At 37.2% G+C, this 23,729-nt stretch overlaps 1 protein-coding gene across 2 annotated transcripts in view; it reads left to right on the top strand.

Moving 5' to 3' along the window:
* The first annotated feature begins 4,025 nt into the window (after positions 1-4,025).
* Positions 4,026-23,729, top strand: part of WDR72 (WD repeat domain 72) — a 190,233-nt gene continuing 170,529 nt past the window's right edge. Inside the window, exons 1-8 of one of the 2 annotated variants that reach the window (XM_029238335.1) lie at positions 4,026-4,187; positions 9,979-10,085; positions 16,118-16,196; positions 17,289-17,463; positions 18,125-18,201; positions 19,249-19,368; positions 20,365-20,510; positions 20,892-20,991. In XM_029238335.1, the coding sequence (XP_029094168.1) occupies positions 4,035-4,187; positions 9,979-10,085; positions 16,118-16,196; positions 17,289-17,463; positions 18,125-18,201; positions 19,249-19,368; positions 20,365-20,510; positions 20,892-20,991 (957 nt within the window). In that variant the 5' untranslated portion in view covers positions 4,026-4,034. The remainder of the gene's footprint in view (positions 4,188-9,978; positions 10,086-16,117; positions 16,197-17,288; positions 17,464-18,124; positions 18,202-19,248; positions 19,369-20,364; positions 20,511-20,891; positions 20,992-23,729) is intronic. The other variant, XM_029238336.1, reaches the window with a different exon arrangement.

The following is a 23,729-nucleotide window of genomic DNA, read 5'->3' as shown; positions in this document are numbered from 1 at the left end:
TGGGTCTTTGTTGTGCGGGATTTCTCTAGTTGCGGCGAGCGGGGACTACTCTTTACTGTGGTGTGCAGGCTTCTCATTGCGGTGGCTTCTCTTGTTGCAGAGCACAGGCTCTAGGCGCGCGGGCTTCAGTAGTTGTGGCACGTGGGCTCAGTAGTTGTGGCTCACGGGCTCTAGGGCGTGCGGGCTACAGTAGTTGTGGTGCACGGACTTAGTTGCTCCACGGCATGTGCGATCTTCCCAGACCAGGGCTAGAACCCGTGTCTCCTGCATTGGCAGGCAGATTCTTAACCACTGCACCACCAGGGAAGCCAGCATGTACATTTTTATGGCCAAATGTTCTAGTATAAGTTCACAGGAGTTTTGAGAAAAGAAACTGTAGTGACAGTATTCTAAAAGAATGGAAGGAAATCTCACACTGAGAAAGGCATTGCTAGAAAGTGATAGTCACATTGCCTGCCCACAGGGTAAAATTACAGTGATTCATTTCCTCATTCATTCATTCAATAAACATTTACTGAATGACAATTATGAACAAAGAATTATGACAAGCATTTTCTGTAGAGACTCACCTCTTTTCACATCAGTTCTGCAACGTAATTATTTTTCCCATTTTGTAGTTGAGAAAACTGAGGATCAAGGAATATTTGCTAGCTATTAATGGAGGAAAAAGACCAAGATTTTTATGACTCCTTCTATTATATTTTCTTGCCTCTTTTCACAATAAAATACATTTTGAATTAAATTAATGGAGATGGTGGCATGCTGGATAGAACCTAATGATCAACCTAGAATCAGAAACTTTGTATTTCTATCCATCTGAGTGAAACACAAAAAAGGGAAATGGAGGAGTTACTTTCCCCAGAACATAAGTTCTAACAGAACAAGAAGACTCTCTTTTTCTTCTAGGAAAATCACATCACCTTTCCTTCAATTCCTCATCAGCACTGTAAGAGTTTACTGCCTCATTCTAGGGCTCCCCTGGTGGCTCAGTGGTTGAGAGTCCGCCTGCCGATGCAGGGGACACGGGTTCGTGTCCCGGTCCGGGAAGATCCCTACATGCCGCAGAGCGGCTATGCCCGTGAGCCATGGCCGCTGAGCCTGCGCGTCTGGAGCCTGTGCTCTGCAACGGGAGAGGCCACAACAGTGAGAGGCCCGCGTACCAGAAAACAGAAAAAAAAAAGGGGGGGAAATCATAATGATCTTATTGAATATGGCTTTTTCTAGAAAAGAAAAATATCTACAAACTTTATGTATTTTGAATGACTAAATACCATTTGCAAACAACAGTCTGAAACCTCTCTTATTCAGAAAAACAAAATGTGGAAATTATAAAAATGAACATTTGACTTTGTTAACCATGAAAGGTAGGAAATCCAAGCATTATGTCACGAATGAAATTTTGGTCTTTTTTGATATGTACCTAAATTTCAATCTATATTTAAATGTATAACATTAAAATAACACATCTAAATTTAATATTATGTCTTTCATTCTTAGGTATAAATTGAATTTGTCTATATATAATTAAATTGTATCAAAACCAGCTTTATAATACCTACTTTAATAATTACTAGATCTAAAATAATGATTTTTCTTAAAATTATTTTTCATTATACTATTCAAAAATAACAAAATAATAAATATGTATATGAAAGGGGTTCTGAGAGACTATTTTTGAAGAAAGGGACAAAAATCAAAAGGATGGGAAAGCTGATGGAACACCAGCTATCCCTTATAGGTCACACCTCACTCTTATCTGCATGGCACTTATACATGTCCAGAGCATTGTACTGTGATGTTACATAGTAATAAAGCCACTTCGGAAAAATTGGGGATATATATATACCGCTACATAATTGAGTAATTCATTTACATAGGTATTCTACCTGCAGGCTGTGAGCTTCTTGAAGGCCATTTATCTCATTCTAAGAATTCACTGTGATATTTTGGTAGGCTGCAGTCAAAAATTTGTGTAGAAATTATCTGAAAGTCACTTAAGAGTAAAGTTTGTATGTGTGTATATGTCTGTGTTTATATAATTATTTTGATACCTATATTGATTATATAATAAATATTGATCATATTCCTTATATAAGTAACAAAATACAATATCAGAATCTAAAATGTTGTACTTAGTGCTGTGACTTGGTACTGTGACTAGAACCAAATGAAGGAAATTTATTTGACCTTTGTAATATAGTCTGTAATTTTATCCCTGTCTGTGAAAATATTTCTTTTTTAATGTCCATTTTTTTCCCTCCAATGGAACTGTTTATTTTAAATTGTTTTCAATTAAGCCAGATTTAGAAATCATTTAAGGGCCTGTAAACATCTATCCATAGTTTTGTTTTAGACATTCCAAAATATCATTCAGGCACTCAAATTTGGAATATAATAATTATAAATTGAGGGCTGTGTTAGAGGTTTATAATCCCTTTTCAAAGATTTTACAACTTGTCTAGACATATAATTATTTGAAATGGGACAGTATACTTCTGTCAAGGGCATGACTTTCTTCTCCACATCACAGACTTTTCCTCTAGCTTAAAGATTCTACAATAGACTGTTTTTTCCTTTGAGGTTTATTTATTTTAATTTATTCATTTTATTTTTGGCTGTGTTGGGTCTTTGTTGCTGCTCATGGGCTTTCTCTAGTTGCGGACTGCGTGCTTCTCATTGCAGTGGCTTCTCTCGTTGCAGAGCATGGGCTCTAGGCACGGGGGCTTCAGTAGTTGTGGCACATGGGCTTAGTTGCTCTGGGGCATGTGGGATCTTCCCGGACCAGGGCTAGAACCCATGTCCCCTGCATTGGCAGGCGGGTTCTTAACCACTGTGCCACGAGGGAAGCCCCTGAGGTTTATTTTTGATTAGACATTTCTGGGGAATTGTACAGGGTCTCAGAAAACATGGATTTACTCTCTCTCTCTCCTGTTGATAGCAAAGCACCAAGTTTCTGGGGCTAATTTTAAAATTTTTCTGCCAAAAAAAAAAAAAAAGAGAGAGAGAGAGAAAGTCTGAAAAACGTGACTTCTGAGATGTGCAACCTTTTAATCTGTTACTTATTCTCACTGTACTCGCTTAGTCCCTCAGAATCTCAGAATTAGAACTGATCCCAAGAGTTATCTATTTCTCATTGTTAGTTTTCTTGTAAGTGAGGGGGATCAGATTAATGATCCCCAAAGCCATTTCTTGCCTGAAATTCTAGATTATAGTTTATGAGTAGTATAATGATAGCATAGTACGTATAATTATACCTACATGCTTTTATTTGCATTGCTGGATTTATTCCCCATAAGAATACTGAGATGTAGGCAATGTAGGTGATGGTATCCTTATTTTACTGCATATAACTGTTATAATACGGAAATAAAGGTAATAAGTGGTAAAGCAGCCCTATATCTAGGTCTCTGAATACCAGGTCTGTTTTTACTACATTTAGCAATCTGGACTGTTCAGGATGAACTCTGGTTGAGATCTGATTTCTTGTGGTTTGACCTTTGTGCTTTTTGTTTTCTTATTTGGATGTGTCAGGAATCTTATGACTATTAAGGATTTTAATACACTTACAAAAATATTTACTTTTTAATAGCAAAGTTCAGATATTTGTTACTTAGATGAGGTGACATTTCTGGGGAAAGAGAGTCTGCAAAGTTGTCTTCAAATTATAGTGTGTAGATAACTCTATTCTTCTTGAAAGGCCTAGCTGGACTTTGGTGTGGGTAAGGTCACCCATAGTCAGAGCTGGGTGTGGGGTGGGTAGACTATTCCTATCCTTCTCTTGGTTAGCATCAATCATCAAGAATTGGAATAAAAATCATTCTTCTTTGACTAATTAACAATGGGCATGGTAATTTCAATGTCTGACTACATTCTTCTCTATTTGACGGGGACACACCTTTCTCCACAGCTCTGGGAGAACACATTGTTCAAGTTTGTGTCATTATAAACATTTATGAGATGATCAATTTTCAAAATTTACAAATGATAACTGTGTACACGTCTTCCCATCTCTGTGTGTCCAGGATTCCTTTACCATGAGGTCCTCCCTACAGGCGGTGGCACTCTGGGGAAGGAAGGCACCTCCTCACAGCATCACTGCCATCATGATCACTGATGACCAGCAAATGATTGTGACAGGAAGTCAAGAGGGTCAACTCTGCCTCTGGAATCTCTCATCTGAACTAAAGGTTAGTGAAAACTATTACTATTGAAGCAGACAGAGCTCATAAAATAAACACAGCGTGCTTTTTATACCTGCAATGACAGTGGAAGTTTTGCATGGTTGTTAAAAAGGTACTTACCAAAGTAATAAATGGGTTTTACTTTTGAATTTGGAAAAATGAAGTATTATATGATGGATCAAGATCATATGTGAAAATTATATTATGAATAGCACCAATCTTAGCTACCAGTTAAGTGTTATCATCCTTTAAGCTATGCTGAGTTTTACTATTTTATATCCTGAATTATATGTTTAAGTAACTGAACTATACACATGTAAGTATAATTCTAAAAATTATGGCTCATTAATCTAAACAAAGGGCACCCTTGAAAACCACTACTAACTAAATGAGTAATATTTTAATTATCTGGGTGTTTCTGCCAGTTTGGCCTTCTTGCCATTCTTTTTTTTTTTTTTTTTTTTTTCCCCGATACCCGGGCCTCTCACTGCTGTGGCCTCTCCCGTTGCGGAGCACAGGCTCCGAACGCGCAGGCTCAGCGGCCAGGGCTCACGGGCCCAGCCGCTCCGCGGCATGTGCGATCTTCCCAGACCAGGGCACGAGCCCGTGTCCCCTGCATCGGCAGGCGGACTCCCAACCACTGTGCCACCAGGAAAGCCCCTTCTTGCCATTCTTTTAGTCTCTGCTTGCCTGTGATTTTTACAGGTCACATCGAAAAGCTCTAAATCCAATTTACTATTGTCGTCCTCCTATTTCAGAACCTGACCTCACCTAGGATTTGGCCCACTGATTAGCGATTAATTGTCCTTGTCCCAACTCATAAACATTTAACATATTGGAATAGATATTCGCTTAGCTCTAGGAGCCTCTAGACCTAATTTGAACACTTAAACTAATGATGTACTTAAAGTATACTGCCCTCATTAGGAAGCCTTTTAAAGATCAAAGACTATTTTTAGCCTTTAAAGTTTGTCACTTTAAAACCTAAATTAACAATTAATTGTAATTCTATTTTATAGTGTAATTAATTAACATCTGTCATCACTGAGCAGTTACACTATAGTACTGCCAAAAACTGCAAGCAGACCAGCTCAGCTCAATGTTTATGAACATTCCTAAAAGAAGGACTGGGTATTATTGCAACAGCTGAGCTTTGAAATTGGCCCTTGCCTTTATTATCTCTTACAGTCTAAAACTTAAGATCCTAAATGGCTTAAACTATCTTGCTACTTTTTTTAATGTTGGAGTGTAGTGTTTCCTAGCTGAAGTAGTTGTCTTGTAATATGTAGGTAGCTTAAGAAATTTGGAATCCTAGCATCTATATCTTTTTACGTATGTTCCTGGTATTTATTCAGCATGCATTTATTGGGTGCATTTTATAAGTTAGGCAGTACGGTGGGAACCTGAGTTCAAACGTGAATGAGAAGACCTGGTACTGGCTGCCCAACTGGTCGCAGTGTCGTAGAGGAAGGACATAGGCTAGTAACTGCCGGTGCAGTTATGTTATAATACAGGGTGCTCTTTGTGGGGGTCAGTCTGTACTTCATCTTCAGTGGGAATAGTTATTTCATGCTTTTATTAGGAGCAAGTCTTCTGCTTGGGGTTAGAGCAATGGGAAGGGCGATGCTATTGGCATCTAGTGGGCAGAGGTCAGGGATGCTGTAAACATTCCGTAGTGCACATGACAGCCCCTCACAGCAAAAAAATTATTTCACCCCAAATTCTAATAGTTGCTGATATTGAGAAATCACAGTTAGAAATATGAGGTGGGAATGGGAATCAGATTGGCAGGGGTGTAAGGAACAAGAAGAATCATTGAGAAGACTTAAGAAGGAGATTGGATTCGTTTTATGTTTTGGAAATTCACTGTGAGGACATTGTGAAAAAGTTAGTAACACAAGATATTGATTAGTATAGGTGTGAGATTTTCCACATAAGAGTTTTCCTTAAGATTTTCTATGGCTAATCATAGGACCAGAAAGAATGAACACCTTCTCTTATTTTTCCTTTGAATCTTGCTCCTACATGACAATGGGTCAACTATTAGCAGGCAAGATTCTAGGCTTTTCAAAAATCAGGGCATTTTTGAGTTCTCAACAAATCCTCTTGGTATCTGTAAGATAGTCACGTGGGTGTTCCATCACTGATATTTTAATGCTTAGTAGTTTAATTTGATTTTTGTTTTAAAATATATAGATAAAGGAATAATTCAGCCAGAGGAAGAAGAACAGAGGCCTTGAAGACAAGAGAGATTTTAAGAGAGGTTATGACCACGTGGTTGATTGAGTGGCTGTAGGGCAGCTTGGGGCCGATGGGCATAGCAGGGGAAGACGGTAGGAAGGGGAGAAGGACACTGCAGGGAGGTGGGGTGTAAAATGAACTGGGAGCTCTTTCTTTCTTCCTTGTACTAAATGTGGAAAGCTTCTTCCCCTCTCCAAAAGGGTTTAGGTAAGAGAATAATCACGGTCTGTGGTCTTAAACGCTCACTCATCACCAAATAAAGTGGGAAAACAAACCTAAGGACACTCACTTATGCAGTCATTAGACGAACTACACAGATGCTTTTTGTCACAGGTGTAGATTCCTCCTTCAGGTTTCTCAGAGTCTAGTGTAGGAGACAGACATGTAATTAGGAAGCTGTAAAGTGGTGGGATACACACTGTCTCTATGAATTTGACCTTACTATGTATCTTATATAAGTAGAATCATACAGTATTTATCCTTTTGCAACTGGCTTATTTCACTAAACACAATGTCCTCATACATGTTATAGGATAAGTCAGAATATCCTTCCCTTTTAAGGCTCAATAACATTCCATTGTATTTATATACCACATTTTGTTTATCCATTCCTCAGCGGACATTTGGATTGCTTCCAAACCTTTTGACCATTGTGAACGATGCTGCCATGAACCTGGGTGTATAAACATATGTCTGAGTCCCTGCTTTCACTTGTTTGGGCTGTGCTCAGAAGTAGAACAGATGGATTATATGGTAGTCCTATTTTAACATTTTTGAGGAACTGCTAAACTGTTTTCTACAGTGGCTGCACCATTTTGTATTCCCACTAGCAGTGTGCAAGGGTTCCCATTTTCTCAACACCTTCACCAACACTTGTTATTTTCTATTGCTGTTGCTGTTTTCTTAATAGCCATCCTAATCAGTGAGAAGTGTGCTCTTCAAGGGAAAGACTTTCTGAGGGTGATGCCTGAGCTGAATTCTAAAGGATGTATCAGACTTGAACAGGAAAAGCAGGTGGGAGGAGATTGCAGACAGAATGATAAGTGTGTGTGTGGAAGGCGGGACTATTTTGCCTTCAGGGAACTGGTGAAAGTAGTTGAGCAGACCTGGAACATAAAGGGCAAATTAGAGGTGATAGGCACATCTGGAAAGGACAGAGCAGACTCAACGTGGAATCTGACATGCTGAGGAGATTAGATTTTTTTTTTTTTTAACTAGCAATCGCTAACACTTTGTGCTAATTAAAAACAGTGGTAATATTAAGGGATTTTGAGGAGATGACATAATACTATTTTATTATATTTGTAATTTAGAATATCACTTGGTATTAAGGGCACATTGAAGGGAGAAGGAGATGAGGTAAGTCCCATACTACCAGGGACTTTGGGCAGAAGGCTTCTTCAGTAATGTAGTCAGGAAAGTTCTTGACTATGAACTAAATCAGTGGCAATGGGAATGAAGAGGAGATGAAACCTGGAACGATATTAAGAGGAGAGTATGGACAGAACTCAGAAACCAGTTGGTTGTGAGCTAAAGGCGCAGGAACAGCCAAAGATACCTTCCAGATTTGGGGTTTGGGTGATGGGTAGGACTGCTAGAATGAGAGTATCATGTTTCTGTATAAGAAATAGAGAGGATTAGAGAATAGGAATAGGGAGGGAAAGAAGCTGATTTAAGGTCTGTACATCTTGGAGTATCCAAGCATTCATTAAGGGATTGTGTACACATCTCAGACTTTCCCTGTCCATGGGTGGTGGGATGGCGGGGTGCAGGGGAGCTGGAGAATAAATGTCTCCCTGTCCTGGGCTGCTCATCACGTGTCTAGGTTAAGCATTCTGCTTCCAGGCTCAGGGTCTGACTCCCAAAGCCCTGTGCTTTCCCCAAAACTTTGTGAGGTCTGCCAATGGGGAGCTTCTCCAAGTCCCATGCTAGGACCTTCATCACTTGGGCCTTTTGGTATTGATTGCTGGCATTCATCATACCTGTGAGCATAGCAAGAGGTGAACTCTGAACATTCTCTCAGGTATATTCTCTTATAGTATTGGTATGTTCTAGTTTTCTTCCTGTTTTATACTCAGAAGGAAACACAACAGTGACAAAATGAAGAATAGCAACATTGAGTAGAGAAAAAGAATAAAGGTCTTGGTCAAAATCTAGGTCTGTTATTTACCAACTCTGTAGTGTTGGGCAAATGACTTCCATTCTTCAAGCCCTAATTTCCTCAACTGTGAAATGGGGATTAAACCCTGTTCATAGTTGCATGAGTGCCTGGAATATGGTATAGGCTCATCAAGTTGTGTGTTCTTTTCCCTTTTCTATTTGTGCTGTGGTGGGAGTGAGGGGGACCAATGCTTCATAAAGGTGGAGCCCACGAATAGAAGTAAAGGTTTCCTGGATTTCATCATGGCAACGACTAGGCGTGATTGTAGAGGTTTTTGTTATTCTTCACAGCAGAACGTGTGATAAAATGAGGAGGTTATAGTGAATTGTCACAGCTTATTCAACTACATGTGAAGATTCAGTAGCAGAATGAAGACTTCATATGAAAGGCAATGATGTTCTCTTCTGACATTTTGTCCATAGTGGATTTTCTCTGGAGGAGGAGTATCTTTGATTTGCCCTGATTCATTGCTTAATTTGGCCTGTAATATATAGGACAAGGGTTAAATTCATAGAAGTACTCTTTCCCAAGTGTGATGATAGGGAAAGATAGTATGTTGTTTTCTGAAATGGAACCTGTATTTCCCAGGAGGAAGGTAGAGAACGTGGATTGTAAGTGATTAGAACCAACTGCAAAACGCTCTTTGTAGCACTAGAAATTTATTCTGATAACAGATCTTTTAAAGAAATAATTCTGACTAATATAGAAATAAGAGGAAGGCAGAGAACAATTATGTTATGAAATAATTTGTTCTTATTGTTATGGCTGGATTATGAGGAACAGATTTCTTTCACACATGAGATAATGGAAGAATTAGTCCTTGGTGTCATTTTTAAAATTCACACATAGGAGAAAAAGTTGGCATTTTGCAATGGCATTTTAACTAAGTTGGCTTAGTTAAAATTTTATTTCTAATGTTGATAAGTTAATTTTTACTATTTCTGAGGCAGGAATTCAAATAAGGCATTATAATGGTTACAAAAAGGGTAATATTTTCTCTGCATTATTTTGTAAACTCATTTCTGAATTCTGAAATCTGCACATAAATATGCTACTATTGTTTGAGGCACATTTTGTGCGTAATAAATGTCAACACTGATGTATTTGTATTCAAAACCTAGATGTTGTAAAACAGGTCCAGCAGTCATCTAGGTTTCATGACAGATGCAAAACCAAAAACAAAAGAAATGTGTATAACACAGTTCCTTTACCTAGAAGTTTATTATCCTGGGGATTTTGATATGCCATATATCAGTTTTCCTGAAACTTATGTACAGCAAAAACATAATATAACAGCATTCCTAATTAGAATTATGAATAATTTTATAATGTCATGTTATATTCTTCTACTAAAAAGTTTACAGCTATTTAAAAACTTACCCTCATCATTTTCAGATTTCGGCCAAAGAACTTCTTTTTGGTCATTCAGCTTCAGTGACGTGTTTGGCGAGAGCGAGAGACTTCTCTAAACATCCCTTCATAGTTAGTGCTGCTGAAAATGGGTAGGTAGGGTGTGTGGAACTGTGCACCTGTTTCTGTTCCTTCTCCCTTTTTAAAAACTCTGATGGGATACAGAATTCTAGGGCTGAAGGAAACTTTAGTGATTAACATATTCCTTTTACATATAGGAAAAGTTAGATCTTGAATGGTTGAATAACTTGTGTGACAGTCCCAAGGAAAGTAATCAGTACTATGACTCCCAATCTTTAAACATTCCAACGTGTATCAGGCCTTGTGGCTGCCTCATTGTGTAAAGGATGTTGGCAAATGCCACCTATTATAGAACTGAAAATGGAAAAGTCTGGGCGCTTGTCTTTTTTCATGTAGTAACTCACTTTGAGCTATTAAGCAAATCCATGCAAGCCTTCATAGTTTCGTGGAACAATTCAGCAGTTACGATCTTTATGTTGTACACTTGTCTGATATCATTTTAAAACAGAGGAGAGGACTCACTTGTAAATGGGATGTGGGAGTGAGAAGGAGAAGGAACATAGTGATCTGGGTGTAGTTTCATGGAAGGAGGTTTGTTCCAATGAAACAGGACTTAGCTGTAGGAAAAAGCCCCACTGATGGAAGAGCTACTGTGAACTATTCTGCTGATGAGATGTTTGCCAAAGTATACTCAAGAATGCGGAATCCATTCAGCATGTGTTTGTGAATGAGGGATTGGGTTGCTGGTTGAAACAAGAGAATCTCCTCCTTTTTTTGTTTTTAACCCAAGGAGAAATTATATGGCTTAGAATTCTGAGACCCAAAAGAAGAATGAGGAATCAAGTGTCCAACTTTTAAAAATGGAATAGTTTAACAAAATGGCTAGTGGTACAGACATCAAAGAGATACCTATTCTCATAGCTTATAGCAAAGCCATAACTGTTATACTTAGAGAGATTGAACTTTGGATGAAGCTAAAATGAAATGTCCTAGTGCATTCTTTTTAAACAACTGCTTAGCTGTCGTACACTAGGGCTGCCTTGAAGCCTGCTACATAGGCTACATATTTATTCCCAATCTAGAGAATTTGGGGGATGGTTAGTTTTTCTGAGACTACTGGCACAGTTGATAAAATTAACAGCTGAGTGAGAAACAGATCTGAAAAGTATAACTGAGTTCCACCTTGAGGTTTTTGTCCACAGTGGTCTAGCTCCAAAAAAGAAACTAGGAGTTAATGGACATATTCTTGATGATAGGTGAATTCAGCTGTATAAGTCCTGTAAATATGATTGTTAAAGAGCCAAGGAGTCTGGTTGGTCTTCCTTTTCCAAGATGATTTGAATTTTCTAGAAGTCTATTTCTTTGGGGTCTGACACCTTGCATCTATGAGATTCTCCTTAGGCAGTACCTACACTTCAGCTACTGCATACTTAGCAAATCCTAATTCAATCTGCTGAAACTTGTTAAAATTACTAGGTTCGACCTATTACTTCCTAAGTAACAATGATTTTTTTTTTTTTTTTTTTAGCTTTTAAAAGTCCCAGGAAGTGACCGTTGGCTTAGCATTTCTGCTTCCAACGTTGTCAGATTCATGCTGATCATGACTTGCTTCTTGACTTAGTTTTTCATTTTTTTCACTTAGTATTACTTCATCTATAGGCAAAAATCCTAATATTCAGGAATCCCAGTGAATTTCAGGATGAATGAAAGGAAATAAACACCTGGAACCTGATGTTGAAATGATGGAATGCCGAAGAAAAAGAGAAGAGCCTGAAAGTAGGCAATGAGAAAAAGCAGATTACTTTTAAAGGAAAGTTAATTAAACTGAGAGCTGACTTCTTAACAGTAAAATGAGAACTAGATAGCAGTGAAATATCTTTTAAAAGTTGAGAGAAAATATCTATCAATTTAGAGTTATATCTCTAGCAAAAACATCTTCAAAAAATTAGGGCAAAACAGTAATATTTAAGACAAATACTGAGAGTGTTCACTGCCAACAGACCCTCTATATGTAAAGAAATTCTAAATTATGTTTTTCAGTAAGAATAATGATTTCAAAAGGAAGATGTGATGGAAAAAGGAATATTGAACAAAACCCAACGAAGTTTTAGAAAATTTAAATAAGCACAGATGATATTACAATATGGTTTATATGTACCTCCCATCCACCTCCCCCTCACATACACAAAATCCTAATCAACAACTGCATATCATAAGCGTAGTGATCAGACTCCACATGTTCTGGTGTTCTAGAGGTGGGTAAAGATGGTGATTAACCTTAGACTTTAAGCTAGATATACATGCTGACATTTCCAGGGTAGCTGCTAAGAGAACAGACAAAAGAAATAAAAATGAAAGAAACAGAATATATAACTTCCAATTTAAAAAAAGAAAAAGAATGTTGTTTAATCTAAAGGGGACAACAATAAATGAGACAAATAGCACAAAATAAGGTAATTGAAATAAACCTGAATAAACCAGTAATCTCAATTGAGTAAAGGGACTAAGCCCATCAGTTAAATTACAAAGATTGTCAGACAATTTAAAAAATAAAAACAGCATAAGGATACATAAAAGTTAAAAGTAAATGGATGGAAAGAGATTTATTGGGCAAATACTAATGAAATTAATGTTAATATAGCCATTTTAGCATTATATTAATAAATATATATAGTTAATAAAACCTTAAGGCAAAAAAGGCTTGACATTGATAAAGAGAGTTATTACTATTAATAAAATTTCCAACTACCAGTAAGAGATGATACTAGAGAGATAGGCAGGCAGGCACCCAGCCTTAGAGTCTTCTAGGATAGTGTTCATCAAACCTAAGCCTGCATCAGGACCACTTTCAGAGCTTGTTTAAATACAGATTTCTCGGCCCCATTCCCGGTGATACAGGTTTAGTAGGTCTGGGCTGAGGTTCAAGAACTTGCATTTCTAACATGTTCCTGGAGAGTGCTATGCTGCTGGTTTAGAGGAAAATATTTGAAATAGTGGGTACCCCACGTTTGGGGCAGTGAGAGAATGTGTGAGTTCAAGAATGACTTGGGAAACTCATTGGTGATGATACCATTCACTGAGAATGAGAACAAAGGAGGGAAGGTGTTATGCCTCATTTTAAGTACGAGGAGTGTGAAGTCCTGCAAGTCATCCAGGTGGAAACATCTAATTACTAGTTGTATGTGGAAATCTAGAGTCCAGTGAATAGGTCTGGGCTTCCAACATCATATAGTTGGTGCCTGCAGTCAGGGGAGTAGATGACTCATCAAGAGAGAGTGTGAAATTTGAGAATGTAAGAAAGCCTAAGATACTAAGGAAAACCAACATTTAAGAAATGCGCGTAAGAAGATGGGAGCTTGAGAATGCCAAAGAAAACCCAAAAGTGTAACTGAAGACAAAAGTGAGTTTGAAGAATGTCATGGACTTGTAATTCAAGAGGGCAAACCAAACATTCGTATGTATCTCCTTTCCCTCTAGATGCTTCATTAAAATTTGAGCAAAACGATAACAGTGTTATAAGCACACAAATATGAGAATAAGAATAGGGCCAAGAGAAAACAGTGTACTTTTTTTTTTTTTTTTTTTTTTTTTTTTTTACGGTACGCGGGCCTCCCACTATTGTGGCCTCTCCCGTCGCGGAGCACAGGCTCCGGACGCGCAGGCCCAGCGGCCATGGCCCACGGGCCCAGCCACTCCGTGGCACGCGGGATCCCCCCAGACCAGAGCACGAACCCGTGCCCCCTGCATTGGCAGGCGGACTCTCAACCACTGCGCCACCAGGGAAGCCCAAAACAGTGTATTTTTGAGAGATAGAAAGTGGATGAAAGAGTAGTGACTGATTTATGTATCCATTGAACGAATTTTTATTGAAGCGCTCAAGTGGGGATGTACAGTTGAATAAGAAAGAAAGGCTCTTTCTCAAGGAGCTTTTAGGGGGAATATAATAATATTCTAATATTATATGTTATGGATTTTTTCCTGTGTGATTTTCTTTTCATTGAAATTTAAAAATTAAAAAAAATTTGGAAATTGTTAATTTTTTATAATTGAAGGTGATTTAATCTATGTACAAAGTTGGGGAACAGTATTTGAAAAGAAAAAGAAGAATGTTCATTTTAACAGTTAATTTTCATGTCTTCCTATTAGATACATAACTGAGCAGTTCCAGCTAAAATGCCAATGCTACTTTTGATATACAACAAATTTGCTTTTCTTTCTTTAATAGAATTGATTGGCAAGGAGTCAATTTTTACTATGTGATATTTTTGTATTTTTTTCCAATTTAAGGTAGAAAATAAGATGATAAGCAAACAAACAGAAAAGGCATTAGAATCCAAGAGAGTTTAGAAACATTAGTATCACTGGGAGAGCTTTTATTGATGCCCAGGCTCCAACCTTAGAAACTGTGATTTAATTAGTCTGGCTTGATGTCTGGGTTGGGTCCCAGACATCAGTATTTTTAAAAACCTCCCTGATAAGTCTAACGTAGAGCCAGAGTTTTAGAACCACTGGTTTAGAGATAGAGTTATCTAGAAACAGGTTAACTGACCAGGAGCTTTGCAAAACCCCACATGCCAGGACCACAACACAGAGCCATGAAATTAGAATCTCTGAGGAGAAATTTTTATATATTCACAGGTGATTCCTGATGCACAGCTAGAGCTGAGAACCACACTGATAAACTCAGATTTTTTGTAGAGCTAAAATTTTATATTGATGGCTGCTTAAAGTTCCATTTCTTTACATATATATATATATACACACACACATATCCTTTGAGATATATTATTTCAATTTCTACCTTCTTCCCCAGTCTTATTTTTCACACACACACACACACACACACACACACACACACACACACACACTTTCCCCGTTTTATTGAGTTGCATGTCTTTTCAGATTACCTCAAATCCTTTCTGGCATACAGTTGGATATAAACAGAGAGAAATAAAATCACTATGAATATTTAGTTCTATATCTAGGACATGGTTTTTCAACCTCAGCACTAATGACATTGTGGACCATGGAAGAATTCTTTGCTGTGAGGGACTATCCTGTGTGTTGTAGGATGTTTAGCAGCATCCCTGGCCTTTCCCCACTAGATGCCAGTATCGTGTTCCTAGTTGTGACAACTAAAAATGTCTCTAAGCATTGTCAAATGTCCTTTGTGGGGGCAGAATCAGGCTAGGTTGAGAACCATTGATTTAAAGATTGATTTCCAGTGTTTGGCTAATAAAACCCCCAAAGCCTGCAAACACCAAATGCATATAGCATTTACCGTTATTGGTCCGTGTCTTTTGCTTCTTAATAGCAGCTCTCCCTTAAAGCCAATAAAGCTTTCATTTTTCTTCCTTGGAAAATTTTGCGTATGTGTTGAAACTGTCAAAACTGAAGAATATTACCAAACAACTCTGAAACAGCCATTCTGGTTTTTGTGAACTCAAATCATACAGATTTAAACTGCCCTATACTGGATGTATTTGTAACTGTATTTCATAGCTGTATCTGTATCTTTGTAACATATATGTAACCAAGTCAGAGTTTTCTAAACAATGAGAATTTTCTAACAATTCAGTGGCAAGGATGGTTTCAGGATTTCAGGAGAAGCAAAGAAATAAAGCGTATCAATGATAGACCAAATGTGGCCTCTTGGTGGCACTGTTTATTTTTATAAAAATGATACCTGGGCTCCAGAAGATGCAACACTTGAGGTATTATGTTTTTCAGAATATGTAGTTTAAGTTCAATAAAATAAATCATTTTCAAGAAGATGCAGTTTCCATAGAAAGATTGTTGTACTGTCACTCTCCCAGGCTGTGATAGCTGCATCCCCACAATTTGTTGTAGGTCAGGTTGGCACTCAAGTAAGGTTTGTAGGCTGGTGGCAGGGTGTAATTACCAAAACAAAAAGACATAGATAAAGCATGTCATCCCTGCTAATGACCACAACATTTTCTTGCCCAGTAATCTGTAACAAAAAGCCACATAAACGATCAGGCTGCCTTTAAGTGCAGCACTGAAGAAAAACTTGGTGGCACAAAAATTATTCCAGCCAATTGAGTGGAAATGACTGAGAATAATACAAAGTTATCTCTGCTAGGGAGATGTGTGTTTGGAATGTCACCAATGGACAGTGCGTGGAGAAGGCCACACTTCCTTACAGGCACACTGCAATCTGTGTAAGTATGTTCACTTCCTTGAGAACATCTCCAGATGCTACAGCTCCTTCAGAGCGTTTGCTAAGCACACATTTAAAGACATGTCTTTAGAGGGATTATTTTCTTGAATTTTTTTTTATCATTAGAATAGAATACTGTCAGTTATCATCTGTTATTTTTGGCATTTTTCTTTCCCCAAAGTAACTATTCAACCACTTTTTTTTCTTATTCTTTCTCTTATTTCTGTATCTTTCTAACATAGACAAATCTGAAAAACAATTTCCTTATTTTTCCTTAGTTACACTCACAAAACACACACGTGAAATGATTCCATTTTATTGACATACAGTTTTATAAAGCAAAAAAGTTTTTTTTTTCTGCTTCCAGTTTAAACCTTTTTTGGATGGATAGGTTCTGAATTTCTTATTTATGAAAACAGAGCAAGAGGCACAGCTTTAATCTTTATAATAACTTCCCAATATTTAAAAGAGATTTTGGCTTTTGGTATGTGGACTCCAAGCATACGTAAGGTAGTCGCATGATTCCATGGTACTGACACTGTTCTTTATATTGTGTGCATTGCTTTTAGCATTGATGACTTGCATTGAAACATTCATGAACTCCTTTCTGGGATCAAAACCTGAATAGCGAGAGAGCTTGTCAAGGGTAGATTATATTACTCAAACTTTAATAAAAGCCATTCTCAAAATTTATTTGGTACAAAAATTCCTCAAATGCTTTTCAAACATTTTTATTTCTTCTTAAGATGCAGCAGTGTTGCTAGGGTAAGAAACCTGGTTTTTGTTGTTCAGTTCTACATAGCATTTCAGAATTAATATAATTGTGAGCTTTCCATGATTTGGAATAAGATTAATTCTTCCCAAAAGAGTCCCCTTCTCCAGAAAAATGACCAAATGCAAGTCAGATAAACGGCAAAATTAACACTTCAGAAGTGTAGAATAATTGAACTAAAAGAAATTTTAGTTTTTATTTAGCCTAATACCTTAGTTGAATAGATGATAAAATTAAAATCCAGAGAAGTCTTCACCGCAGCCAAAATTATGTTAATTGCTAGTGATAATTAAACTTTTGCTTTGAATTCAATTTGCATAGTATTACCACTGCTCATTCCGGATGATAGGAGAAGGCTGGCTTCTGTGTTGTGGAGAATATCAAGATGTTCTTATAATTGATGCCAAAAGTTTGGTTATTATTCACACTTTCATATCATCTCAGTCTCCGGATTGGATCAACTGCATGTGCATTGTTCACTCCATGAGAATTCAAGGTAAGAGTTAGGTATTATCTAACGCTAGAGATAGCGTATAAACATATCACCTTTGAATTATTTGTTAAATTACTGGGCAAGAGTTCAGAATGCTTCTTTATGTTTACCTACTGGTAGGGATAGCTCTCTAAGCCAGATCAAGAAAAACTGAGAACATCCATCCCAGTGGTTCAAATCACTGGAAAGTCAGCAAGAGGTCATGAGGAAGTGGAAAGAGGAGGCACTGTGTTTCCATGACCCAGTTCTGCTTTGATACATTTTAAGAGTGACGAGCAGGTGTTTGTTGTGGATTAACAGGACTCTTGGATTTGCCCTGCTGTATCTTCTGGATGTAGTAATGAAGAGAATTCAGTTCCTGTAATGAGGGAAGGCTGGCTCCTTACTTATTTCTGAAATAGGAAGGTGTAATTAGTATTGCCAGCGTGATGGTTTGCAATGTGGTTCTGCTTTTAGTGGTGCTCTCCTTTTACATGGGAGTCACTTTGAAATTGCAAAACAAATTTAGAATGTGATCTAAAATGTTTACTTTTTTAATTAAAAAAACAGCTGAGTATTTTCTACCTACTTGCCCTGCATAATCCTTAAATGACTATGAAATGATCTTTAGAGTAACCAGTTATAACAGTGGTCAGCTTATATATGACCTTTGTTGTTTTTACAGAAGATTCTCTCTTGGTAGTGTCAGTAGCTGGTGAGCTCAAAGTATGGGATCTCTCTTCATCTATCAACAGCATTCAGGTTGGCTTGTGAAACTATCCTTTATTCTCCAATTTCAAGCATATGTATTGACATTTTTTAAATTATAAGAGTGTTACATTCTCATTGTTAAAAGTCCAAATAATGTAGAAGTATATAAGTTTTACGTCCATGTACTTTTTTCCTATCTCTCTTCTAAGTTGTGAGCATTGGTAACAATTGCATGGTATCTTTCCAACCTTTTCTCTGTATGTATACAAATGTTTTTATCTACACGCACATGCGCGCGCGCGCACACACACACACACACAAACATTGATTATAATTTAATTAAAAAAATTCATCGTGGAATATTTCTCTGTCCCTTACAGCAGAAGACCCCATTTCTTCTGGCTCTTTGTGAGCTGTGGCAATGGGGGTAACATACACTGGGAGTCCAGTATATTCACCTGCTCCCTGGCATCAGGCTACAAGTCGAGGTGATGGACAAAAGAACAGTCATAGAATTTGTGCGGTTGACAGAACTGTTTCAACTGCCCCATACTCTGGACTATCCTTCAGAATTTCTTGGTTGGGAAAACCGGGGAATTGTGTTGGCATACTGAGCCCAAAAAACACACACCCAGCATTATCAGAAACTCATTGAGAACATAGTATTGTAGGTGTTCTGTGCTGGCTACGCTTTTGTCTTTTCAAAACATTTTGTTTGTTTTTCTATTTTAGCAATTAAGATACCGCAAAGGTTTTTTAAAAAATTATTTTCCTTTTTTTTTTGTTTTATCTTTCTGCCGTATCTGAAAGTCAGTAACTTATTCATATTTTTATATTCTCAGCATCCTGCAGCAAATTTCCCGACAGAATGTTTGTTGAATGATTGTATATAATGAATTCTTGAATTCAAGTGGGTTTCCTTTTCATGGTTTCTTTTGCAAAGTAACTTTCTTAGTTCAGAAAACTCAAAAGGAAAGTTGGGTGCTTTTTTATAATAACAGTGTGATCTACTTCAGGTTTAGAGGGGAGCAGTCTTCTAATACAGTTTTATATAAATTAACTAGAACTAGTACTAACACGTTTTTATTCCTTTTGAAGGAAAAGCAAGATGTTTATGAAAAGGAATCCAAATTTCTTAATTCCCTGAACTGCCGGACAATACGATTTTGCACGTATACAGAGAGACTTCTACTGGTGGTATTTTCTAAATGTTGGAAGGTATTATAAAATAACATAATAAGTACCAGTGATACACAAATGTAATTTGATTTTTATCTTGTTCAGTGCAACAACTATAAGAATATGTTTTAAATATGATACAAACTTTTTATAATATTATTACCACAGCAGGGAATTACTTGTCTTTTATGACTGAATTTTATCAGTTTTCCTCTCACTACACTGGGTAATTTTCCTTCCCAGGATATTGTATATATAAAGTATATCCTAATTTTATTAATAACAAACTATTATAATAGTGAGCATTTGTCTCAGATTATTTTAAAGAGTTGATGCCTGCACTTTATAGTTAGAAAGAAAACTAATACTTTTCACCTACATACATTGGTCTTATTTTTATATTTTTTTTCTTTTTCTGCTTTGTCACTACATTTGATTTTAGGGACTATATACATTCTTTTCTTGTGAATATATTCACTGACATCTCCAAGAAGAAAGGAAAGCTAAGTTACTATCATTTGATAGCATCCTTTTTTTCTCTAATGTTTCATATACTTGGCTCAGTTAACAAAACTATATTGTCTTACTTAAAGGCTTATATTTTTGAACTAAAATGTAAAGTAGATGGTTCAGCATGTACTTTAGGATTTCTACTGTATCAACTTCTTTTGTGTGTAATAAATTTTTCAAATGTTTAGGTTTGACTATACACATGGAAAGAATAAAATTGCATAGAAAATTTGGGATTTTTGGTCTCTGTGCATAATGGGCACATTCTGGAATGATACTGTCGGATGGTTTGTCCACTGAAACCTACCTAGGATAAATGTGAAAAAATAAGTACTAGTGAAATATTATCTTGGTCCATGAGTATAGTGTGGCCTGTTATGATACTTAATACTTAATATTAATAATTAATATGTTGTTGCATTAACACTGTTATCTAAATAGTCTTGATAAGCATAAGTTATCTTTCTCCTCGGTAGATTAGATTGGAAGCTTCTGTTAATGGGCATCATTCATTCTGTATTTTAGGTTTACGATTATTGTGATTTTTCTCTTCTTTGGACTGAAGTTAGTGGGAGCGGGCAGTTCTTTGCTGGTGGAGAGGTGCTTGCTGCTCACAGAATCATCATTTGGACAGAAGATGGTCACAGTTATATCTATCAGCTGCTGAACAGGTGGGCTCAGATGGGAGCGGCATACAAAACATTCAGGTAGAAAATGAACTTTGGGAGGTTTATTATGGAAAAATCCCCACATGCTGCCCATGATCAAAAACCAGAACAAAACAACTTTGGCACTAGAAGATTTACTCTGGGCTTGGTAGGCTTCAGCCTTTGTATAAAACAGCAGGGGATGAAGGAATGAGATTAACCATGTATAACTTGTACAGCTGGTGCTGGGTTTTCAAAAAGTCACTTGTAATTATTAACCCAACAATTTCTAACTAGAGTTTAGAAACTTTAATGGTACCATCCGGCTTTTGAAAGTGGGAGGGGAAAAAAACGGATAAAGAACCCCAAAGTTCTAAACTTTGCTTTTTATTTTTCACTATGCAGTGGGCTTTCAAAAAGCATATACCCTGCTGATGGAAGAGTGCTTAAAGAGACCATTTATCCTCATTTACTGTGCTCTACTTCTGTGCAGGAAAATAAGGTAATGCAAGAAAAGAATGACTGCCTCAAAGCTGTTTCACTCCACTTCTCAGAGAAGTGTTGCTTTGTCTGTAACAGAGTCTGGCTTGAAAAAATTGAATTGAAGAATCACATCAAGTTGTTAACGAGAAAATTAAATCTAATTGTTAATGGCTACTGAAGAAAACTTTGCCTTTAGAAAAGCTATTTTTTAAGTCTGCTTAACTAAACAATACATATTTATTATGGAATAATTATAAATGATAAAAAAGGAAGAATTAAAATTTCTAATTTTACCACCATACATATTCACTATGAATATTTTTATTTTTTATATTTACTTATTTTAATTGGAAAATATTCAAATATTTGAAAGGTTGTAAGAATAGTACAATGACCAGACATATACCCTTTACCTAGATTCACCAATTGTCACCATTCGCCGTATTTATTTCCTCTCCCTCTCTCATTCTCTTTCTCTCTCTCTCTCTCCCCCACCATATATATATGCATACACATTTTTTCCACTGACCTTTCTAACAGATAGTTTGATACAAAGTTATTAACATTTTGATGTATCTACTTCATTTTTTAAAGTTTATCAAATGGCTTATATCCTGCTTTTTTTTATTCTTAAGGAAGCTGGATATTGAGATCGTTTTCACATGCATTTAGCTATTCTTCTGAATAAATTTTCTTGTTAAAACAAATATAACTATGATTCCTGGCAGAGAGTTGAGGATGTAATTGTGGGTTTTCACTTGACTGAATTATATCTTTGACACTCTATGAAGCCTGAAAATTTAAGCAGTTAGTTTACTTTAGTGTCAGTGAAAGTGTTTTTTTTTTAACCTATTGGACTTAGTCATCAGTTAATTATCCAAAAAGGTATTTCATGGAGAATGGAGGAGTTTTGAATTATTGATGTGTCAAACAACGAAGCATGTTACGTTTTACAGTGATGGTTTGCTTAATTAGGCAGCATAGCTGCGGCAAATCCTATGGTTCAGTATCACCTCTTTAACATATCTGTGAGGTTTTGTTGCAAAAACTTGATTAAGACTGTCAGCCAAAAATTCGAACTCCAAGTGCCACTAGGGCATAGGCAAACTTTAGAGTTATGGTGTGGAACACTATTTCTAAAGTCATTCGTGGGTTGCAATAGAGCCTTGTTTTGCTGTTGATCACAAAAGCTTTATTGTGGTTTACTCAGAAAGGCATTTTAAGTTATTTTTTAAAGGACTTTCCCTTTCTTTTCCTTTTTAGCTCCCGAATGCATTTTTACAAAGCACAGTTTGCCCTAAAAGCTAGATATAAGAAATGTCCTTTAGGAGCTTCTAGTCTACTGCAAATATCAATGCTATACATAACTATGAGGAAAAAGAACAGCGATTACAAATTAACTTAAAAAAATACTAATCTTATGGGAAGCCACCTTGCTTTGTGTCTCAAAAGGTGAAGGCAGGGCTTCCCTGGTGGTGCAGTGGTTGAGAGTACACCTGCCGATGCAGGGGACACGGGTTCGTGCCCCGGTCCGGGAAGATCCCACATGCCGCGGAGCGGCTGGGCCCGTGAGCCATGGCCGCTGAGCCTGCGCGTCCGGAGCCTGTGCTCCACAACGGGAGAGGCAACAATAGTGAGAGGCCCGCGTACCGCAAAAAAAAAAAAAAAAGGTGAAGGTATAGATTTGTGAGTCTTCTGTCGATGTATAATTCTAGTTTAGACAACCACAGTTGTTTCTGTACCTTAAAAGTGGGAAGTACTTGGAAGACAGTGAAAATGAATAGAATAATCTGAAACAAAAAGAAGCTGGTCTACGCATCCGTAGACCTTTGCTTGCTCTTTATCCGGCCAAGAAACTAAATTCAGACCTTGTTCTCCCTACTCAAAACATCACCAATATTCACTAAATATAAGACTTCTTACTGTTTCATGCAGTTACAAGGTAATGAAGGCATTTTCGTGGTGTAGGGAGGTGAGTTTGATAGATACAATGAACTTAGAGAATTCTGCTCTGTAAACATGTTTTTTGGAGTGATGCCATAGAATTAAATCCCAGTGTGTGACAGTAACATGTTCTCATGTGATGCCAGGAACTTACCTGCTGATGGAGTTGTAGTAGCAAAAATGGGGACTCCTCCTTCATTCCAACAGCTTTAGGAAAGTCTCCCTAGCTTGAAATCATAGCTGATGATCACTGAAACTTGTGGTAGGGGTCCTGGCTGCTGAGGCGAGGAACTGGGCTTCCCAGGTTCTTAGCTGTGGAGTAAGATAGCAGTGTTGAGGTGGGAGTAGATGGGATAGAAACAGCCTGAGGATTGCAGATAAGGAATTTGGATGCGTGAACTAAGAGTAATGACAATGACGATGATGATGGGTAACTTTTTTTTTCAGTCCTTATTATCGTTAAACGTACGCACTGCCTTATTTACATGAGTTTCCACCATGACCCCATTTTGAAACTGATGTTCAGGAAGGTTAATTCCCAGGATTTGAACCTAGGCAGTTTGGCCCCAGAGTCTGGGAATGGACTTTCGAGTGAGTTTCTCATTTGTTTTGAGAATGGATAATAAGAATTGTTACTGCTTATTGAGTATGTCCCAAATGCCTGGAACCATACTAAGCACCTTACCTTTATCAACTCATTAATCCTGACAGTAATCCCATATAGTAGGTGCTTTTATTTATTAGCCTTCTTTCACAGTTAGAGAAAATGCGATATAGAGATGTTAAGTAAATTGCTTAAATCAAGTAATTGGCTCT

The sequence above is a fragment of the Monodon monoceros genome, unplaced genomic scaffold (genome assembly GCF_005190385.1).
Source record: "Monodon monoceros isolate NGI ecotype Baffin Bay Population unplaced genomic scaffold, NGI_Narwhal_1 Super_Scaffold_21, whole genome shotgun sequence".
Lineage (NCBI taxonomy): Eukaryota > Metazoa > Chordata > Mammalia > Artiodactyla > Monodontidae > Monodon > Monodon monoceros.
The sequence above is the reverse complement of the archived record's forward strand: the minus strand, read 5'-3'. Positions and strand labels throughout refer to the sequence as shown.